The following is a 22,553-nucleotide window of genomic DNA, read 5'->3' on the forward strand; positions in this document are numbered from 1 at the left end:
ATGCAGCTTCAGCTGAGCTGCTTTTTATAAATGGGCTTGCTGTCTCTTGGTGCTCGGACTAAACTACAAAAAAGCACTTGCACAGTGGCAAACGTGTCTCTGCGTAGGAAGCTGATGTAAGGCAGCTGTTGGATTTTCAATTCCACTGTTCGCTTACTCTGTGCTAATTGGCCCAAGCTGCAGAAAGAAGAGGACCCTAATTGGTAGAGGGAAGTTAGTAGATAAGCAGATGGGAATTGTCACGAATGATTAAAAAAAACACCCACCCAAGACTGTAGAATATAAACACCTCCACATTGCACTTGAAAAGAAGCAAGAGGCTACATTATGCAGTGTGTTAGTGATGGGAGAGCAGCAGCAGCAATATAGTAGGAATGGGGCTTTTACATCAGTAGACCTGAATTATTGCATGGGTCCGTGATGCCCAAAAGAATTGGTTGCGAAGATCTCTGGTACCCTGGATGCTGTTTTGTTGTTTCGGGGTTTTTTTTTTTAGATAAATCTTGGATGTTCAGTAAAAATAAGATGCCTGGAAGAGTGCTGTTGTGAAAGGGCTTGCCAAAAATACTAGTAGCAATAATAATAGTAATGCTGTACCTACGGCACATTAGTTCTGCAACTGTGGTTGCAGAAAAGAAAGGTAAAACAAACCAAGCCAGTCACAGATCCCCAGGCGGCGCAGTAAGCGTAGTTATGTGTATGTGTTAAAGCAGGATAACCGTGAAGTGAACATCAAAACTAGGAGCCAGGTGCTACCAGGGTAGAGCAGTTTTAGAGTCAATCTGTTGTTACAGATTTGCACCTGGGCAATGCTTACTTCCAGTGCCCCCAACAGGAGTGTTTGCGTGCGAGAGATTTCCAACCGCATTGACTGAAATGGGTGAACATTCTGTTAAAACCAGCGCCCGAGGGGCGAGGAGGCGTGGGCCGCAGAGAGCCCAAGTTCCCTGAGACGCCGGATCCTCATTCTCGTGGAAACTCCATGCTTTGGTGTGGTTTTAGTCAACCTCTCCACTTAAAAAGGGATTTCTGGATTAGTGCAAGCAGTCACAGGAAAAAGCCGCTCCCTTTCGGCCAGGCTTTGCTCTAACCTTCTGCCCCAGCTTCCAAGGACAGTAAGGGATGAGGGAGCCGGCCGTGTGGCAGCAGGGCGCCGGAGCCCCGGGCCAGACCGCAGGTCAGGCTGCCCGCCGAGATGGCCCTGACGCCGCTGCTCAAAACTGGGCCCAAAACCCCACGTCTGGGAGTCCGCACATCCGCACCTCCAGGTTTAACGCCGCTCTGTGGAAACGCCCAGAGCTCCCCCGGGCCGCCCGGGGCCGCCACCGCTAGGGCCCGGCCGCGCCCGGGGGGCCGGTTCCTGTCAGGCTGCCTCAGACCCCGGCTCGCGCCCGGGGGGGGCTTGGCCCGGTGCTCCCGTGTCGGCGGCCCGTTTCGCGGCGCTGTGGGACTCCCCGCCCGCCTCGGCCCCGCCGCCGCCCGGGCCCTCCCTTCGCCGCGGGCCGCCAGGCGACCTGCGGGCGGCAGCGGAGCGTTGCCGGGTAACGGCGGCTGCCTGGCAGCATGGCCTCCCCTGCCCCGCCGGCGCCTCCGGTTGCCCCGGGGGCCCCAGGCGCAGGAGGGTCGGAAAGGGCAGAGGAGGCACTCGGTAGCGCGGCGGAAAGAAGGCGGCAGCCTCCCCTTTCCGCCCTCTCAGCCTTCAGCCGCATCCCGGCCAGACGGGAAGGGCCTCCGGAGCTCAGCTATTTCCACCGGGAGGCCAAGGTGAGGGAGGGAAGGGATCGAGCGAGGGAGAGCCGGGGAGCCTCGCAGGGCCCGGCAGCTCTGGAGGGGAAAGCCTTCCCCGCGGGTTTCTGCGCAGCCTAAAGACATTGCCCGCGGGCCCCGTGCGAGGCCTCGGCCCTCGTCGTGAGGGACCTGGTCCGGCGCGTGTCTGAAAAAATCCCGTTAATATTTCAAAGGCCAACGGAAACGCTGCGCGTTAGTCGCCAGCTAGGCTATCTAATGCCTGAAGAGCAGGTTTTGTCTTCAGAGGCCTTTGCGCGGTGTAATGGGTGTTTGCTACTTGTGGATGGAAAATGAGGGTAATGCCTTTCGCTGGACGGCAAGAGAAGGCAGAGACGTGGTTTGCCAAGGATTAAGGACCAACAGGCCACATGGTATCACCGAAATGCCAGGCATCTTTAGGGGGAACACTGGGAAAGGCATCATCTGTCACTAGGGTTGGATGCAGCACCTGTGTTTTTTCTGGTAACGCACACTCTCAGGGACCCTTTAGTAAGAAACTGCTCCAATTTTCAGTGGAGGGAAAGGGTTTTCAATATGCATCACATGAATTTTCCATATGCTCAGCTTTAATAAAGAAAATCAAGAGAGCTGCTCAAAATGATAACATCAATATATGCCTTGGTAACTGAATGCTTCTGAAGGTGTTACACTGACACTTAACATGTCGAAACTCAAGTAGACAAGCAGAGAGCCTCACCCGTCACTCTCCGTTGCATTATATCACCCTTTTCCCTCATTCTCTCTGTCCTCATATTTAAAATCAGAAATGAAAACAATCTTAAACCTTCAGCCTCAGCTGGGCTATACTTGCTGGGTAGCAAATCTTTCTCTCTCTGAAGAGTCATAGGAAACATTGAACTTAATGGCTTCCTTCCCCCCCCCCCAAAAAAAAAAAAAACCCAAAACATTACAAAGTTCTGAAATGTCTATTATATCAATATAATATAGCAATATTATGGCCACATATATGTATTTATAACAATAAATACATGCCACGAATCCCCTCCCCACCCAAGTGACATGCTGCTGAACGTGCAGAGCACTGGGCAGCGACAATGGGCGACCTGTGAGAGCCTGCAGGTCCCGTGGCCCTGAGATGCGGGCAGGGTGCAGACCACAGCACAGCGCTGGGCATCAAAGGAACAGTAAAAGCAATTTTCAGCATTGACTGGATGGTCCTGCTAAAAGACAGGTAGATTTGTAATTTCAGGCTCTTTCGTGTTGATTTCAGTGTTGCCTTGGGAAGGTGCTCTGAGCCAAAGGTGAGCAGGCACAGTTAGTGCCATGCTTAACAAAACACGGTAGGGAAAGCACAACAAGTGTAAGGCTAGGGCAGGTCAGAGGGCTGGCGTGGTGCACTTGGGGCTGGTGGAGCTTGCAGTCTCTCCAGTCTGCACGAAATTAGCAACCATATGGTAGAGCTTTTCTTTGCAATATAAAGTCTGCTTTCACACTCCCGATGACCTGGTTTGTGGAAAATGCTGCTCTAGTGGCATGGAAACAAAAAGTGATAACAGCTGTTGAATAGGTTTCTTCACAGCACAGGCCTTGACCACAGGGGAAGAAGCAGATTCAACCCATTCTTCTGCACAACTAAGGAATTAGATAATTTTATTTTTTTTTATTTATACAGGAAAAAGAACTTTTTGCGGCTTAAATACCTAAAAAACAACTGTGTGTCAGAGACTGAAGCAGAGACAAATAGAGGAAGATGTGCTCAGCACATGGCCAGAAGCCAGAAATCCCTGCCTTTTAATCCCTTGGCTGACAGTTGCTCCCTTGATTGCTTTACATCAGTTACTGTACCCAGTTTGCGTGGTGTTTCCTCTTCTGTGACATGGAGAAAGCTATTACCTATTTTATGTGTGTCTGGAATGTTAATGAGTGTTTGCAAAGTGCTTAGCTTTAGTAGCAGTACACAGAGGATGCCCACCCTGAGTGCAAATTTATTGTCTGCTCTGCGTGATTCACTTGCTCTGATGGGTTTAAGAAACAGATTACCACCACCACCACCTAGGCCAACTAAGTCAGAATTTAACAACAAAGGGAAACAACAGCAAAAATTTATCAGTATATTGAGCACAGAAGTGTTGCCTCTACACATCTGGCAGAAAATCTTAAACAGATTATCTGGGGCAGGGCTACTTTTTAACATAGCAGGCTGGCTACCTATCTGCAAGTTCCAGAAAGAATGAATTATCTGCTCTGACCCAGGTAACAAATAATGGACAAATAATGCCACGTAAATAAAAACAAAGGAGCAAAACGCAGTCCCAGTGATGAGCACAAATTAGATGCCCACTAAAATTCTAAATGAAACTGGTAACATGCGGAGGAAAGGAGAAGCAAGGAAACACAGAAATAGTAATAATAATGGAGGTGACAAATCAGATGCAGGATGCTCTTGAATATGCCTGAAATTCTGAGAGGCTTGATGATTTCTGAGAAATGAAGGGATGGATAGGTTAAATATTAAACCACCTCTCCTCTTGGCAGAACCAAGTAATGAAGATACCCTTCCAAAAGAAGCCTGTGATTACAGCAGTACCTCACTAGCGCTCTTACCAATGCTTTCCTTCTAATGGAACGATCATAGCCTTCTTGACCTGCCCTGACTTGACTGTTTTTGGAGGATAGCATTATAAATTGTAATACTCAAAATACAAGAGTTTTTCGAAAGGCTAAATTGGGCACAAAGCCCAACAAAATGCACAATTTTTGAAATTTGTAGTCAACCGTGCACAAAACCAGTGATGGATTGACATGTTTACCAGAATATGGACCTCTTAATGAAGTTCACTGACAGCATATTTCAACAGAGAATGTTGCTTTTCTTTCCTTGAAAACTTCTTTGGTTTTGAAATTCCTTTGATTCCATTGCCGAGAACTTCTTGACTGTATTTCACAAATGCATTTGTTAGCAGATCAGATCTTTAATGTTGCTTATTTGGATGCAACATTGTCAACAGGTATCATAAATACAATAATATTCTGGCCTGGGGTGTGCTGTATTTTCATACATGACAGATACATGCATACTACTGGATCACAGGATTACCACTGTGGCATGTTTCTGAACTCTTCTCTGCTCTGCTTTAGTCAGAAATTAAATGGTGATTCCACTGCAGGATGCCTTTGTCTTTTTCATTCCAGATGAATTCTGAAACTGCCTGTTTTCCTTTTACATTACAGTGCCAGATGATTTGACAAATTTATGAACTTAAGAAGGGGAATATAAAGTTCAGAAAAGTAAAACAAGCAAACAAATAAAGCAGTTAAATTTCTAAAGGTTACAACAGATTACAGGAAAAAATTGAGGTAATTTGCCACAAGGGAAATTTCAGAGCTGAACAGACTTTAAAAAGATGTCATTATGTGGTGTCATTAGGTGGTTTTATTGCAGACTATTCCGAAGAAGTGACCCAAACTTGCTAATGATAGCTCAGTTGCCATCATCTAATGCTATATGTGCACTGTTATTAAGTATTGAGTTATTAAGTATTGATTTGACTACATATATTCTGTGACCTGTAAAGTTAAGCAATACTGCAAATTAGCCTTTTTTTCCCCTTTTCTCAAGACAGGAGATGTTTCCACTTATGATTCCATTTTTAAAAGAACAGAGGGTTACAACAAAAATCTTCACCGGTGTGACAGAGAACACGCAAAGAGTCGTGGTCTTAACGTTAATGAGGAGGTAACCCTTTGATAATTTCATAATTATCTTTGTTAAAGGTATTTTGTACTTTCGGACATGGCTGGAGACTATAGCCATTGTTTTACTCTTTATAATGCAGCCTATGTGGTATCAAAGGAATTGGAAGGAAGACATTGTTGTCCTCAGTCTGGAGGTTTAGGAAAAAGCATTAGCCAGTGAAGACACCTGAGATAGCTCCTGCTCTTCAACATCCTGTAGATTTCCAGGTGACAAGCCACATGCAAGTTAAAGCATGGGGAAAGAGGTACCCACCGCAAGGCAAACCCTCTGTTACAGAGCTTCAGGGTCACTGAGAGTGACTTCTGAACCATCTGTGCCCCTCAAGAGTTGCAGTTCAGGTGGTCCTGCAGCTATTTCTGTGATGCTTGGAAACTCTTCTCCCTGAGAAGACTGGACTCGGGAGTCCCTACTCAACCAGTGCCCTTTGACATCCACCCTCCCTACGCCAGCATTTGCTGAGAGAGCCCAAGTCTCTGAAGCTGGTGAGGTTGTTACACAAACTTAGACCAGATTGCCCTGCAGGAAGGAAATTCGTAGCGAGCTAGTATAAAGGAGGGGTCAATCAGAAGACCACGGACATGCCTGGAAAAGGCTGCACAAAGCATTCGAGGCCAGCAGAATCTGGCAGCCTGATAGCTAAGGAAGTATGCAGCCATGTTTCTAAACAGCTGCCTTGAAAACAGAAATACTAGAATATATATACATATATATATAAAAATATGTATTTTTCCATGCAGCCTCTGAATAATGCACATATATACACAAGTGTGTGTATATGTATTTGTTTTTATATACACATACACACACAGAGGCAGAGGCTGTCAAAAACCAAATGAAGTGCAACCTCTGTGTATTAATGGCCTCAAAATCCTGATGGGTTCATGGGATGTAAAGAGGTGGGTAGGCTAAGAATGGCTGCCCGTATTGGTGATTATATATGATAGAGATGGAAGAAGGAAGAGAGAGACAAAAGTTAAAATTACTGTAATTGCTGTGTAATAAAACTGTTGAGACTTTGGGACAGAGGCCACTGCTTGTGATTCCTCTCACTAGCAGCCATATATGCCAGACGTTTCGGTGCATAGCCATAATGTCCTTCAATGCTATCAGACAGTGCATGGAGGATTCAGTGCTCCCAAAGGAATCCAAGGAGTGCTCATTACTATCACCTTGCTCACGCCTTGGAACTCAGCTGCAAATCTGCATGAGGCCAAAAGCCACATAAATGACTACTCCAATTAAAAATGAGCCTTTTTATTTAAACAAAACAAAGCCAACCCCCCTCGTTCAATGCCAAGCCCAACCTCCAGCTGGGAAATTTGTGTAGAAACAGTTTATCAATGCAGAGTTAAGGTTTCTTACTGAGGTCTCAGCAAAACTCACTTCCCTACCAGTTTGCTTCCTAAAGCAACTGCGTATGGGTGAGAATTCGTACCAGCTCTGCTGGGCAGTGCACGCAAGGGACTCTGCCTGAACAGGTGTCCCTTAATCCAGCCCTTTAATTAGCATGGAGACACATCAAACCCACATCTGTCAAATGTTACAACGTGATCCTTCTGCACGTGATGACACTCAACACTGGACTTACCCATAACTGAGTACAGGTCACATACTCAACTCCTGCTCTTTAATTACCTCAGTGGCCCTCACAGACTTTATATAACAATAACTATGTTATAAAACATGATAAATAAAAAGGCCACAATTGACATCTTTGTAGTACAACACTGAAAGCAGACAGGCTGAATCCCACCACTGTACACTCCTTTCCTTGAAGTGGAAAAAACCAAACCGCTGCAAGTGAGCCCTTCATCTCCTGCAGAGAGCCTGGGTGCACCCAGGGAATCCAACAGTACAGTCACAGATACTCGGTTTAGCTACACGTAGCACAGTGACTGCAGCAGAGCGTTTGCACAAGGCTGCCATTGCTGATTTCAAGCGTTAACAGTGCTAGAATTACACGCTGCGAAGGTGTGTAGCGGGATGCTTCCCAGCCAACTGTTGGAAAATCTGAAATCTGCTGAATGCCGAACCCGCAAAGATGAAATGCCACTGTGCACAGTCAGCACTGTGCTACCGAGGATGCTGAAAACTGGATCTTATTTACTTAAAGGGAACACAAGCTATCAGAATTACATACTGCTGCCCATCATGAGCACTGTAAACTCTGTATCGCTAGCAAAGTCTTTTGTGATGGTACAAAGATTCTGTCATTTCTCCTTTTTCAACATCTATCCAGAACTGGGGGTGGGGAGGAATTGGTCTTGTTTTTTGCCTGCCACTCTTCATAACTTGATTTTTGTTCTGGTGGGGTTCTAAGTTAGTGTACTGAGTAGCTTTTAATGGGGTGGAGCAAGGTAGGCAGGAAGGGCAGGGGGAGAGTTGGGGGATGAAAGGTTGTTTTGGAGTGGGCTTTTCTGTTTTGTATTTTTTTTCTGAAAAAAGGGTTTGCAACATCTTCCCAAGAATCTCAAGTCTACTTTTGCCCAGAAGTCTGGAAATGTCTCACATCTGACTGCTCTGCTATGAGACCCCTCGGATCTGTGCTCCCACCTGCATCCTCGCAGGAAATGCAGGGGCTCATGTGCTTCACGGGTTCTATCATAAGTGCTGATATGACTCAGGCTTGTGTCTGTTGTAGCAAAGAAGTCATTTGTTTGCACCTGAACTGTGGTGTGGTGTCTGCATTTTGATTCTCCTTATAGATATTATTTCTATCGTAAGACTAGGTAAACACATTGGGAACGAAGGCTTACTGTGTTAATCAGTGCGCAAACATAGAAGCAGCCTGATACCTTCGGCTAGGGAAAGTAAAACAAATCCTGTCTTTCCCTTCTGACTCCAGAGCTCCCCATTGCTGTAGCACAGGAGGGAACTGCAGATTGCAGATAGTGATTGCACAGTCACTTAAAGTGCAGTTTACTGAGAACAAGCTTAAAATCACCTTTTCTTGATCAGGTTATTTTTCACCAAGTCCACTTCCCATCGTTGCAGAGCAGTTATTTCTGTAATCTTACAGCTACAAGCATTTTTAGTAAAACCTTTAATTGTGCAAAAATACAGTAGTATATGCTTTATGTCCTTCAGAGGAAGCTTGCATGGACTAGGGGTTGCTCAGGGGTTTTCTTTAGGTTTTGATTTTTTTCATGCAGTGTTTTCACTGAATTGTGCAAGCAGGGCAGGTGTTCCTGTACAGGGGATACAAACTAAATCTCTCCTGTTTTTCAGATGAATCGTGCAAGTCAGTGCACAAGAAAAATAAGAATTACAATAAAATCCATGCCACTTTCCAGTAACATAGCATTTAGTTTGCCAGTAATCACATGGTAATCACCTCTGTGTGTGTGTGTGTGAGTGTGTAAAAAATTATCAGTCCACAGTAACTCATGGTACCATATCTTATCATCTTGTCCTCTCGTGATACATTCATAGTTTATTAAAATACATAAAAAACTAGGTCAGGGATGGAACAGTAAAAGTGCAGATCCCTGCTAAATAAATATAAATCTGTATAGCAGATGCTGTACAGTTCTGTCTGTTATTTTGCCCCTGGCCACAGCACATTTAGCAATAGATAACTGCCAAGTATTCGCACTGTGATTTTCTTATAAGAATTATTTTATATTTTCACAGGAAATGGCAAGACCTGTTGCTGTTTTGTCATCTTCAGAGTATGGGAGACGCATAAATAAGCCCATAGAGCAGCCAATCAGAGATCATGCAAGGATTAATCACGTGCAGGCAGAATTCTACAGGAAAAATGGCATCACCTGCTTATTGGAAAAACCTTCTCCAAGCCTGGATCCATGCTAAATCTCTTGTACCTGTCATTACCAGCAACATTTATGTGGAAAAAACCCCACCTCGCATCAAAAAGCAATATGATGCTTTTGCCTTTTCCTTTACATTTTAGTTAATGAGAATTATTTGGATTAAAAATAGGATGAAATAGTAGCTGTACTTCTCTTCATGCTACTTCAAATGCATGTCTTCTTACAGTCTTGTAAAAATCTCATGAAGAAGAGCATCAGCAACAGCTGAACATTTTAGGTAGCAAGACTGGAAATGGGACCTGTTGGGTCAACAGATCTCTCTGCTATTTTAGGCAGTGCTGCTAGATAACTATTCACAGACTTAAGATTCAAGCAAGCTTGCTCCTCAGTGGTCACTGACTTCTTAATCCTTACAGTGTTGCTACAAAATTGCTAGGTGTTATTTTATCTGCACAACAGCTCAAACGGGGATTCAACCCAGATTTTCCAAAATAGATGGGCTTGCCCATAAATGGACAAGTAAAGAAATGATCTGACTTAGAGAAGTGCTTAGCAGTTTCAGTAGACTTCAAGTGGAAGTCAAGTTAAAGGGAACTTCTGAGTACTTAGCATTTAAATAGACAAAATCTGGGCTTCGCTGATTTCAGACATCCATTTCACTGACTTTCACTATACGAATGGTGTCCGAGGGATTGATCTGTTCAAGAGTGTCACAAGAAAAAGCATCTTTGGTTCTGTATCCAGTGCTGAAAAAAAGAAAAAAAAAGTAATACTAGGAGAACAAGCACTAAATAGTTTGGTAGAAAGGATGGGAAAAACACAAGGATTTGAGCAATAGTCATTTAAAAAGGATGTTTAGAGTAAATGTGTAAACCTGCCTAAACATTTAGTGCCTTGTATTCTCACTGAATCCAGTACTACAGTTATAAGGAGAAGGAATATCTCCTGCAGGGTAGGCATCAGTTTGGTTCTCAAGAGCCATTGCTCCTGCTGTTGTTTAAAGCCGAGGCAGTATTGTTCAGAAAGGAGCAACAGCCGGACTGATCATACCTGAACAAGGACTGGAAGTCCACAGCTTTGACTGACGCTGGAGTTCTGTCAGGTACTTACACATAGGAAGCCTATACCATTTGTGAACACAGCGAGTCTCCCAGTAAAAACTAATAAAAACAAAGAACTTCTTAATCTGGGGCCTGGATAAGTAGTAAATTAGGCAATCAATAGCACTTGTTTGGCATGATGTGAGAAGCAGAGCACACAGAGCAGCCCATTCCGAGAGCTGTTTATTATTTTCATTACTCATGACCTGCAAGTTCCTCTGTATTCAATGAGCTAGGGACAAGAGGGCAGTAACCGCTACATTCCTTTTCGACAATAAATACTTCGTTAAACAAATCCAGAAGCATTAAATGAAAGGAATCACTGTAAGAACGAAGTGAGAAGGAAATGTTTTCTAACAATACCAGAGTGCTTTTTCAAAAATCAGTATCAAATGTATACCAGTGAAGAATGAGATGGAATATGGCCATATTCTAGACAGGTTATTTTTAGTTTGGGACAGTCAGTACACATTACTTCCTTTAAGTAGTCTTACTATATTTACAAACCATCTGTGTTTGAAAAACTACGGGAAATCAAATCTGTTTGAGAACACCACCACCTTCTGGCCTGTGTGAGAAATAAGCATCACCAGCTCACTTTCACCAGCTCACTTTCACCATGGAGAAATGCATGAGACATCGACACCAGTATCAGTGTTCCTCTCTCACTTCTTTGCTTGTGTCACCCCCTTCTCTTTCAGTCCCTTCTCATCCCTCCTCACTTTTGAAGGCTTTTCACAGGTTGTTCCTCCCACTACTTGTTTCTCATTCAGTTCTGCGTAGTTGATTTCTCCCTTCAGTGCTCAGCTAGTCTCAAAAGAATACCCTGACGATTTCTTCTGTATTAGGGAGAAGTTCCCTATAAATGGCTGCAAAGACATTTCAGTCGTTCTTCAATTTCTCTTTTGCTAGGATGACAACTGTTAGGTTACCAATCTTCTGTTACACTGTTGGAAACTATCTCATTACCTCTTGGTGCTCCCTCGCCTGTCAGCGCTGACATAATACTCTGAGTAAAAGCTTTATACATGCAACAAATTAACATGAACAGAATGCACAGCATGACACAATGTAAATCATATTTTGGATCTGGATTTTGCATCCAAAAATCCCCAGGGACTGTTGGGACAATTGACGGACGCCCGCAACTCACAAATTATTAACAGCAGCCTTGGAAGAAAAAAGTGGCAATGTTCTGTATCTACTGGTGAAATACATAGAACTTCAAGGATGTAAAAGTTTCACCTTTTTTGTATCAAATCATAATAGTTAAAATCAAACCAGGTGATGCTGGGAATTCTGCTTTGCTACTCATAAATAATTCCACACAGGACAGGATGCACGAGCTAACCTGAAAATGTATTTTACATGGCAGTTCATCAAGAATATGTTACGTGATCTGAACAAGGGCTATGTTATTTTCCCCATCTGTAAAGCAACACGTTGACCCAAGTTAGGGCACACTTGTTCCGGCTGAAGTGGTTACTGGTTCCAGTCTTCGGTTCCAACCTTCTGTCAGAATTTATGCTCATACATAAAAAAGGAATGCATAAGACACAGTTGTTCTGAGCTTCAGAGCGTAATGAGTTTCAGCGTAGGCTCAAATGGCAGGCTGTAAACTGAAGGAACTCTGCAGCGCATACATGACCCCATTTAGCCAGTGTAGCTAAAACTGCCACCAAAGACAAAACTACAAATAGTACATACCCAGAACCTCGGGTGGCCCCCACAGGGACAGCTGCGCAAGTCCACTACCCTGTGGTAGCTGCTCTTTTACAAAGTAAAGCGAATCTTTTTAATAAAAACGCGCTCATTTTCTGTAAGGCATTGCTATTTAGTGAACAGCACTCAACATCTCTTAAGTATGAGCACTAAGCCAATACTGCTTGTGCAACTACTGCAAATTTTAGTTTTATGAAACACTTGGGAAATCACATGAACAGCTATGAGTAAATTGCACAATTTCTTTTTATACTGTCAAGAAAAGCCCTGATTGGTAGGTAGCATGGCACACTCTGTACATTCAGCAGCAGCCAGTGTCCTTGAGTAGTCACATCTGCCCATTTGCAGTTGTGAGTTAGACCCAGTGAAAATACAAAAGATACGCACCACTGGCTGGCTGGCACTTGCATCTGTTAACTTATAATAAATATTTACACAAAACTTAAGAAAATATGTTGCTTTTTATTACTCTTTACATGTCAATTGTTCCAAATATTGGAAGGTCTCACATTCAGAAGCTCAAATTATCTTATGTGGAGTCATTTAGAAAACAGAATTGTTCTTCCACGCATAATATTTACACTTTATAGTACAGGAGGTCAAACTGTGATTTAGTATTATTCTCCAGTGTCAGCAGCCGAGTCTGTATGTATGAGGAAAGATTTTTTTGTGTAGATAGTCTGCCATTTTTCTGCAATTTTGTAGACTCTCTATCTCAAAAAATGGAATCTGGAAAGAAAACAAAAATGATTGCTGGAAATACCTTTTAATAAACAGCTGGGTAAGATTGATGTTCATTAACAGATGTAAAATTACACATCAAAGATTTGTCTGTTTTAAAATTAAACATTTAATCCTAAGTGTATTATTGATCTGTCAATCACCTGAATAGAGATTATTATAAAACAAAGAGTGATATCCATTACAGTTTAAACTAAGTTAAATATAATGGAGTTAGACTTCTGTGGTAAGTGATTATAAATGGAAAAGAAAATCTCAAAAATCTAGAAGTAACTGTTTTTGTCCACAGTATGTTTAAAGATAAAAATATCTCTATTCATTCAACAGGCAAAACAAAGGATACGCTCTGCTGTGAAAATATTATTTACAACAGAAAGCAGTTCCTTTTTTTTTTTAACTCCTCTTTTTAAATTCCAAATTCAGACCTTTTTTAAAAAGTATTTAATTAAAAATCCCAATTCTACTGAAGTCTTAGACAACATTTTCCTTTAAGTCAGGATTTGAACCTTAATCACTGCAGAGAAGTACTCTTTCAAGCAGCCACTATTTGGCAGAAAACACAGGCAGAATAAACTAATTGATCCAAGGAAGAAAAAGGAAATTTCTGTAACACCCTCAAAAAGGCAAAAGCTAGGCAGAAAGAACATAATATAGAAAGGCCAAGACTATGTCTGCCTTGGGAAGTAATTGCAACTACAGTTTTAAGCATTATAAAATAATCATTTTCACTTGTTTTGTTAACCAGAGCAAAAGCAAACTACTGTCTTTGGACTTTACCTGCACAACTTCATAACCAAGTAACTGAAGATGTCTCTGTTTAATAGCTTCTTCTCCCAACAGATTGTGGCTATTAACGCAAAATCTGTTTTGACCATCAACACAGAGGGCAATTCTAAAACCAAGCACAAGTGTAGTAAAAAAAAAAAAAAAAAAAAATCAGTTATTTTAATAACCTCAACTACTGCAGTTCCTAAGAAGCATGAGACAATACCTCCCCTCTTACTCCCTAACACCTCCTAGGATTAGATGTTGTAGGATGGGAGTTACCTAGTCCAGGACAATTTAAAGAACTCAATTTAAGGGTGGGAGGGGGAAAGCCTGATCTGAAAGGCTTATTTATATGCTCTGAACAAAAATTACCATACAAGTTAATAAGAGTTTGATATTTTTAATGCTACTATTGGTAAGCTGTTTTGAATTCTAGAAGCAAAAACATACAAAATACTTGTCTCAACTTGAAAACATTTCAGCAGCTAAATTTATTCAACTTATTAGTGTACCTGTTAAACCTGTTAAAGTTAAGTTTAAACTAAATCTGTTTAAGTTAAACCTGTATGTATGGTTGGCAGCATCATGGATTATAACTATATATTTTCTCCTTGGTGATAAAAATCGCATGAACTTACACCAAAATTTGTATATTCACTGTAAAAAAGTTGCCTAAATTTTCAGTATGTTAAGTATATCGTGACCTTATTTACCCATGAAAGCTGTAATTTAAAAAAAAACAAAGCCCATTCTTAAACATTTAAGCATGGGATTTTTGAAAGAACCTATATTAGTCTGTGAGTCTTGTGAAGGTTAAGCTGGAGAAAACATAACCTTTTCAAAGATTTTGCTTTATCCACAGAAGTGCAGTTGCAAATACCACACAGGCAGGTTGCTTAACTTTGTATCCAAGGTTTCTCAGAATAATCCTTGTTTAACATATTTCTTAAACACCTATGCATTTTTCAGTAAAAACAGCATCTGTAGAGAAAATCCTCATTACACAGGACTCCTTACAGAAGTAAATGTGTGAACTCAAACTGGCTTAAACTGTGTTAAATCTATGCGGACATGCTCAATTAGAATTAATTTGGTTTTAATTTGAAAACTAATTACAGAAAATCAAAATACATTACTATAAGTCAAATCAGGATCACTTTGATCCTGACTGTCACTGGGCAAAGAGACTAGTTGTCTGACACTGTATAGTCAGGAGGCAAAATAATGAGGAAAAAGTGCAGATCGCTCATTCTGCCAACTTTGTCCTTTTGCTAGTGGTTTCAATGTGAAACCTTAGCTTTGTTGAGGTCAATGGCAAAACTCCAATTAGCTTAAATTTTGCTGGGGTTTCACCCCGGATGCTCTTTGTCAACGTTAACATTTTACCAGTGGTCTCTTATCCTCTTACCGTCTGTGTACCTCTTCACATTGGGCAGCAGGCAATACAAAACCTTCTTCATCTAATTTAATCTCAATATCTAGTATAGATGAAAAGAGAAGTGACATTAAAACTCATTCCATGTAACAAACTATTTACTCTAATTCTCATCCTCTTACAGTTCATTGTTTTATAAAATAACTAAAATACTATCACAATACTTTTTTCTGAATCACAGAGGCTTGCAAAAGATGTGTACAGACTATTTAACACAAATGAGCGATAATTAGTAACACTTCAGACTTTCATAATGCTAACAGCGAAGTAGTATTTCAAGTCCACTGAAAACCACGATGTAGTTAAATGGCACTTTGCTGGGCTGGCTAGGGCCTCCAGAATTTTGAGGCCTTTGGGGAGAGACTCTCTCTGTCCCCGCCGCCTCTCCCCCCCAGCTCCAAAACATTTTTCTCACTAATTCCCCAATTTTATAGATGATGTCAATCTGCAAACAGAGCTTGGGACCTACACCCCGCCAACTTCAACCCCATGTGGAAGCTGAAACGCAGAGTAATTCTGGAGTCATCCCTCTCTCTTGATTTTTTTTTTTTTCCACGCCGATGATGTCCATGGGGTCCGAGAGACCCTTCCCTCAACACTTTCTTTATCCTCCACCCCTCCTGGGCACACATCTTTCCTCATCATCACTTTCTCTCAGTTTCCTTTCCTGGTGTGTGAAACATTCTGTTTTGCCCACTCCTCTCTTTCAGTCCACAAACCCCCACTGACTTTATGTAGTCAACAGCTCTTGCTAAGGGGAGAGGAGCCCAGCTGAGCAGGGCAGAGGGCTGACAACCTTCCGGCTCTCCCTTTCTCTACTCACCACCAAAGCAGAGAGATCAGGCAAGTGGCGTTGCCTCATTTTGCTTTACATTATACAAATTGTTTACAGGATAAGTAAAAGGGGAGCTGATAGTAAAAATACAGAAAACGAGAGTTAGCAGCTATTTTCAGTGCAGACTGGCTGTGTAAATTCTAAGTGCTATTGCTGCTGTTCTTTCCTCTCCCTGTTCTTCTTTCTCACTTTTAAAATACATTTACTTAAAGTTTCCGTAATGTTTCCTCATTTCAGACCTTCTACAGAGTTCTGTATTCCAGTTTACTTTTTCCATATTTGCACAATTTAGAATACACAAAAAGGGAATAAAATCAATCATTTTTATTTCTGGAAAATAACTGAGCCTAAATTTTTGACAGCATAAGTACACATCTTATTATTAATCTAAAGAAATGTTACTTACCAACTGTATAGAAATACGGTGTTGATACCTCTGATGCAAAATATGTTCTTTTTTTCAGTAAATAAAGTAATCCAGTCTTTACCCTTTTGAGGAGGTGAACATCCGGGGAACTGTGAGGCGTGAGAAAGGCCTTTACTTGATACTTCGGAAGGAGTTTGGGACCCTACATAATGACAGAAAACCAAATCAAAGAAAAGAAAAAGGGAGACAACATTTTTGCTACCTCATATTAATGTAGCAAAATGTATTCTGTGCGTTTCAAAGCCATGTCCATTGAGAGACTTACGGTCTCAGGTATGATCTGCTAGAAACGTAAAAAAAAACAAACCAAACCAAAAAACAACCACCAGGATATCCTCAGCAAGCTTCCATGCTATCACGCTGAATGTATCGCTCATGAGAAATGCACAACTGTTTCCATTCCTCTGCAGTCAGGCCAACACCAAAGTGCCTGATCTCTTTTGTTCTCCAAGACTTCACAAGTCAAACGTAAAAAAGGAAGAGTTGTTGGAAAAGTACTCGGAAATACTCAAAAAGCCCTTTAACTTAGAGCTAGTCAGTTCTGTCAAACATACAAATATATCAAGTCAATCAAACAAGTAGAAATGCTTCATATTTTCATCAAGGAAAAACAAAAAAGCTGTTTCGTCCAATTCTGATGTTTTTATGGGAAAGACAGTCTTCAGCCAATTATCAACAGGGCCCTAAAGACCTTATCGCCTCTTGCTAACATCACTTCCGGTTTCATATGTACCATACCTCATAAAGTGGGCACTCCAGGGTAACAGTCAGAAAGAGCTGGGTTAGCTGGGAGGTAACAATTCTGTCCAAACCAGGTGGCTGAGCTGAAACAAAAACATTCAGGCTTTCAGGTGTACCTTCAACAAAGTATCTTTATACAAACCCTCATGCAGAAGTTAGGAAAAGCTATGCAGTTTAACGCGCAGAGAAGCTACTTGATCATTATCATCCTTGATCATTCTTCGAATGAACAGAAAGATCAGTTGTGAAATGACATAGAAAAATGAGGAAATGGTTTACAGAAATATCATCAACATAAAAAAAATATACAACTAGCAAGATCTTAGTTAAGACTCACACTCTTTCACAAAAAAATGAGGATCTGAGATGCAGGACATTTTACTGAGAAGAGTAAGTTTGAATTGAGGTCTCGGAGAAATACCCCATTTCCTTCTTCTTATAACCCCCTCTCCCCAGGTTGTAATCCCAGGATCTCATTGTTTCACTCAGATTTTTTTTTTTTTTTTTAGCTGAAAGTAGCGGATAATACTGAATAATTTCTGGAGATTAGTCTACAAGTGTATACTTGAAGAATCTTTCATGTTACTTCCAAAGTATTATTACAGAATGGTAAAATCCTGATGTACTATAAGACGCTAATCATGCAGGTCATCTTCTCAAGTTCCTGTTCTCAACTTTGACCACTCCAGTGGAATACCTTTATATTGATTTAAAAGAACATATTCAATGTAACTGGTACTATGAGGTTTCTCATTTTCAAAGTATCAGCTTAAGAACTTTAAAAGACATTCTGTTTTTTAGGATGAGGAATGTCTGCTTCCTAAAAGTCAACCTCTTAAGGTATTTTATGTTGAACAGTTAAAAATTGAGTGACCAAAGTTTCTAATCACTTTGAAAACTTGACCTTCTATATAGTTTTATTAACAGACCAATCTTGGCTGAGATCTAGAGAAGTCACTCATCCTTCTGGCATAGCTTACATATCCCTATAATGCTGCCAAATATGCTTTACTATCTAACACAGAATTACTTAAAATCTATAGCTTACAAGTGCGCTGTTCATAATAGGTTTGTGTCCAGAAGCGTTGTATTATGTACTAGTTACAGCCAAGGACAGGCTATCACCTGAGGGATGTTCTAGAAACTTACAAGACTGGGGGGGGAGGGGCGGAAAAACAAAACAACAAAACGATTATGTGAAAGCAGCCCTTGCAGACAAGACAGTCTTGGAAGCAGCGGGTGAGCAGACTCTTTGATCTCCTAAGCAAGATGGGATGAACCATGGGGTAGATTTTTAAATTTCATAATGTTTTCCTCAGTATGGGAAGACATAGGGCCAAGGATGGGACTGTAGCACTTGCTCAGAGGTGGAAATGAGCTCAGGGCACAGAACAGGGATGGGCACAGGAAGCCTCCACCAGAGGAGTGTAGTCGGCAGACAGGATCCCAATGGGAAGATGCACCACATAACCACATCAGCTTCTAGATTAAAAGTAATTTAAAAACCAGGGTGAAGCACCAATCTTTATGCCTTGTTAAAGCATATGTGAGCCTTAGAATTCAATTTGCATTTTTACCTAGATAATTAAAAAAACCATACCAGCCTATCCTTAACTGCTCACATTTACGATGCTGATACATTTTACTGGTTCAGATATCACTTCTATTTTAATTAAGCCAACAATTACGCACTGCAAATTATTTTTTTCAGCTTTATCCATTTACGCTTTTCAGCTTTCACAAGCTGATCATAATACAATGTGAAAGAGAAATACAACCAAGTTGGAAGCAAGAATGTAATACAATAATCCTTATCCTGAAAGAACAGAAGAGTAGAGATGACAGCAGATGTCCGTATCTGGTTCTACCTTACCCCCACCTGAAAAGCTGGACACGATGCAGCCTGACGGAAGGTAAGGAATAAAGCACTAGAATCACTTACGTGCAATGGACCTTATTTGAATCATAAGGCAAAAGAGTATTTGAAAAACACATTTTGTACTGCCTGAGATTTACAAATTCTACATATCTAATTGTAACACGTTCTTATCAATAATAGTAATTTAAATTCTTTTTGTCCCAATGCTACACCTCACCTCACGTCTCTCTAGAATTTGTACTAATCTTGACCAAAGTTTATAAGGATTTTTAGACTATCTTTTAAAATATAACAATGAATTATTTCTGTCGTAATAGGTGAGCTTGCTAGTAACACAATTATAAGTAAGCTGTGGAACAGTTATTGTAACTTTTCTTGCATATTATAATTTGTTCCCAATTCTGAAGGCTATGAACAGGTTTTCTCACAACTGTGATTGTGTACCTTGCCCTTAGAGCCTCAGAAAGAGAGTGGTTTGGATGCTTAGGAAGATATCCAGAAATAAGAATTATGCAAAGTCACAGAGGACTTAACTTTAAAAAGACAGGCAGCGAAATCTTAAATCTAACCGGCAGTGCACAAGCAGAAGGTAATTATTTTAGCTTCACAATCAGTACTACTAGTATTTCTATTGTCTTTTGAAATATGTCCTCCCCTGGGCTAGCCCCTGAGTAAAATGCCTACGAGCCAGTCCCAACCCTAAGGAGCGTGAGACCCAAGTAAGCAAAGCAAACAATTGTGGGGGAAGAAAAAGATACAGAAAAGTGAAGTGACTTCCCAAAGCTGCAAACCAAATGGGGGGCTACACCCAGAATAGAAGTCAAGTCTCAGGACTCACTATCCAGTGTTCCACCTTTACGCCACATCCCTCATGTGGCAGTCACTACAATGCAACAATTTAGAGAAAAATGAAGCTAGAATCACTAAACTGTATTTTACATCACTCGTGCATCACTCCAAGTAGCATCATTAAAAAAGCTACCACTTTGGTTTCAGTCTTGTTAGTTCCATAATAACTAGTCTCACTAGCCTTCCTAGCATTACCAGTCTCATAGTAACATGGTCTCACTTCAGTGTGAGTATTCACATGGGTCACTGCATAGGCAAAGAAGTTTAAACAGCCAGAGTTAAAAGTAACATATTTTCTGCACAGAATAACTTAGCATCTAAAACCTGTATGAGACAAAGGACAAACACAGTGAAAAAAACAGAGGGTCAGTATTTTTTAGAAAAGCAGGATTAACTGAACTAAAATTTTTTTAAGAGATTTCAAATCTCTGTTTAAGATTGTACAGGGCAGTTTTCAAACTCCTCTAAATGATATAAATGGAAAGACAACTGCAACTGTGACAAGGAAGCAACAATCTTCGGCCTCCTGATCGCTATTCTCCAGTCACCTTATACAGGTCATTGCTGATTTGACAGATGTAATTGATAACAAATGGGTTCTTGACAAGAGACACACCATGTAATATAAAGAAATGTGGAACATAGCAAGAGAAACACTGCTCCTTACCTTGAAGCTGTTGCAGAAAATAAGGACTAAATATTTTTGGCAGAAAATTTACTGGGTAACGTTGAATAAGGACACATGAGTGCAGCAGCTTCAGCAAGGTGTGGGGCTGAAAGTGACTAAAACGAGTATGCAGTATGGTTTCAAGCTTCCCAAACAAGGAAGAAGCACTTGGAGGGAGATAGTTAAGAGTCCCAAATGGTATAATGTACTCAGCAATCTGGTCAGTGGTAAATCTGTCAGCATCGGAAATGAAACCTTCTGCCACTGCATCAAAGATGGGCTTAGAAAGGATCATCTTTCGACAGCAATACTGCATGACTTTGCTGACTGTTTGAGGATGCATGGTAAAGATAGACTTGGGAACATGTGTTTCCAGCACCTCTGTCAATATTTGTTCATGATGTCCAAAGTATAGGAAGGCTTCCAGTACATCTACCAGTTCATCACCTGTGAAATATGGAATATGCTTCACAGAATGCTTACACAGTGCTGTCACTAAGGGGACTGCCTGAGCCTGATGAAGAACAACCAGTGAATTCAGTATTATGCTTGTGAACTTTGGGCTTAGCTGGGAAACTATGGTTAAAGTGACACTGTTCATTCTGTTTAGCAAGTCTTGGTATTGTTCCCCTTCCCTGACAGTCACCTGCAGCATCTTATAAACCATCACCATTTCCCTAGGACTCCACTTCTCAATGTCTTTTTCTTGCATGTGGTTCACGATTTGTTCCAGAGTCGCCCAACTTGGGCATTCCAACTCAAGCAAACTCTCTCCAAGAGCACACAGATTTTTAACAGTCAACTGTCCTTTACCAAGCCGTTCCTCACCCTCTGAAAGCAAGCTTGCCATCAGTGTACTCTGGGGATCTATACGTAGTTTTATCAAAGCTTGCAAAGCATTCAGCAGCCCAGTGTTTGACAGTTTTGAGGATTCGAATTCAAACTGGAAGCATAATGCCCTGAAAACTTCATTCTCTAACACTTCTTCAGGGTTCTTCACACCATTGTCATCCACCTCAACTTCAGAAATCCTCTGCAAGGCTCCTGATGCCATAGTATCAGACATGACTTCCAGAGAGCCAAGAAAGTCAAAAATCTCTTTCGATGTACAAAGGCTGTTCAACTTCTTGAAAAATAGTTGTTCATCCATCCACCTGTTATCAGATTTAGGACTGCTCCCAGTATCTCCACAAAGATGCACAGTTTCATTAACAGAAAGAGACTGTATCCGCAGTTGTACGTGGTTTTTTCTACAAAACATATACTGAGATTTATCTTTGAAACATAGCATTCTCATGGCTACGGAGCTACAGTTTTGGGGCTTTCGCTGCCCACTGATAAAGCTCAACCTTTTGCTTAGGGTCATCAAAATGGACCTGCTTGCTGGTGTGCTGGATGAATAAAACTGTAAACTTTTTCGGCTAATCAAAGCCATATTGGATCAAGTGGGTTCTCAAAAGATACCTAGAGAAAGAACAATACATATAAATATATAGTTTGGAAAACAGCATCACTGTCATGAAAACGCAGCAAAAAAAAACTTTTAGTGGCTGGACACGACTGGGATGATCCCTCTCCCACGACCACCAGCGCAAGGCCATGCAACGAGAAGAAGAAACTGTCGGGAGCGGCTGAGACCGGCGTGACAGGGGGAAGGCATCTCTGCCCCGCGCCTCCGTACGGGCACTACGGGGGGACTACGGGGGAGCGGGAACCGCACGGCGGCGCTTCTCGTTACCCTCCCGGGCGGGGCCCGCGGGGCCGCAGAGGGGCACCGCCGTTACCCGCGGCTGGAGCGGGCCAAGGAGGGGCTCGCAGCCGCGAAGCCGGGGGGCGACGGGTGAATCTGACCTGCGCTCAGCGGCAGCGGCGGGGCCTCTCCGCCCCTCCCGCCTCGCAGGCCCAACGCTTCCCGCCGCCGAGAGGCGCGTCCCTCCCACCCCAGCGCCCGCCCCTGCCTGCCGCGGGCCGGGGCGTCGCTCCCCCCCACCCTCGTCCTCCCTCCGCCGCTGGCGGCACCCGGCGGAGCCGGGGGACGAGCCGCGGGAGCGCGGGGAGCCTCACCTCCGCCGCCATGACGGGCGGCGCGGGGGCTGCCGGGAACTTCCGG

General features: G+C 42.1%; 2 protein-coding genes across 2 annotated transcripts; one reads left to right on the forward strand and one right to left on the reverse strand.

Moving 5' to 3' along the window:
- The first annotated feature begins 1,563 nt into the window (after window positions 1-1,563).
- On the forward strand, window positions 1,564-9,354 carry CFAP90 (cilia and flagella associated protein 90). Its single transcript, XM_009472091.2, has 3 exons — window positions 1,564-1,764; window positions 5,369-5,485; window positions 9,140-9,354. The coding sequence occupies exons 1-3, from the start codon at window positions 1,564-1,566 to the stop codon at window positions 9,317-9,319; spliced, it is 498 nt and encodes a 165-aa protein (XP_009470366.2). The 3' UTR covers window positions 9,320-9,354.
- Window positions 9,355-12,543: 3,189 nt separating this feature from the next.
- Window positions 12,544-22,537, reverse strand: FASTKD3 (FASTK mitochondrial RNA regulator 3). Its single transcript, XM_087760481.1, has 7 exons — window positions 22,508-22,537; window positions 20,444-21,907; window positions 17,046-17,131; window positions 16,287-16,449; window positions 15,019-15,088; window positions 13,620-13,734; window positions 12,544-12,830 (listed from the first exon to the last, which is right to left on the reverse strand). The coding sequence occupies exons 2-7, from the start codon at window positions 21,876-21,878 to the stop codon at window positions 12,732-12,734; spliced, it is 1,968 nt and encodes a 655-aa protein (XP_087616607.1). The 5' UTR covers window positions 21,879-21,907; window positions 22,508-22,537; the 3' UTR covers window positions 12,544-12,731.
- Window positions 22,538-22,553: the final 16 nt, after the last annotated feature.

Source organism: Nipponia nippon, unplaced genomic scaffold (assembly GCF_047370975.1).
Source record: "Nipponia nippon isolate SJK-2023a ecotype South Korea unplaced genomic scaffold, ASM4737097v1 scaffold_1, whole genome shotgun sequence".
NCBI lineage: Eukaryota > Metazoa > Chordata > Aves > Pelecaniformes > Threskiornithidae > Nipponia > Nipponia nippon.

What these genes read in the sequence shown, in the direction of transcription:
- CFAP90 (XM_009472091.2), top strand. Translation starts at nt 1,564, where the DNA reads ATGGCCTCCCCTGCCCCGCCGGCGCCTCCGGTTGCCCCGGGGGCCCCA. An exon ending in ATTTCCACCGGGAGGCCAAG is followed by an intron (nt 1,765 to 5,368) that starts GTGAGGGAGGGA and finishes CCTTTTCTCAAG; the next exon opens with ACAGGAGATGTTTCCACTTA. An exon ending in GTCTTAACGTTAATGAGGAG is followed by an intron (nt 5,486 to 9,139) that starts GTAACCCTTTGA and finishes ATATTTTCACAG; the next exon opens with GAAATGGCAAGACCTGTTGC.
- FASTKD3 (XM_087760481.1), bottom strand. Translation starts at nt 21,878, where the DNA reads ATGGCTTTGATTAGCCGAAAAAGTTTACAGTTTTATTCATCCAGCACA. An exon ending in ACCGTATTTCTATACAGTTG is followed by an intron (nt 15,089 to 16,286) that starts GTAAGTAACATT and finishes CATCTATACTAG; the next exon opens with ATATTGAGATTAAATTAGAT. An exon ending in TGTGAAGAGGTACACAGACG is followed by an intron (nt 13,735 to 15,018) that starts GTAAGAGGATAA and finishes GCTTGGTTTTAG; the next exon opens with AATTGCCCTCTGTGTTGATG.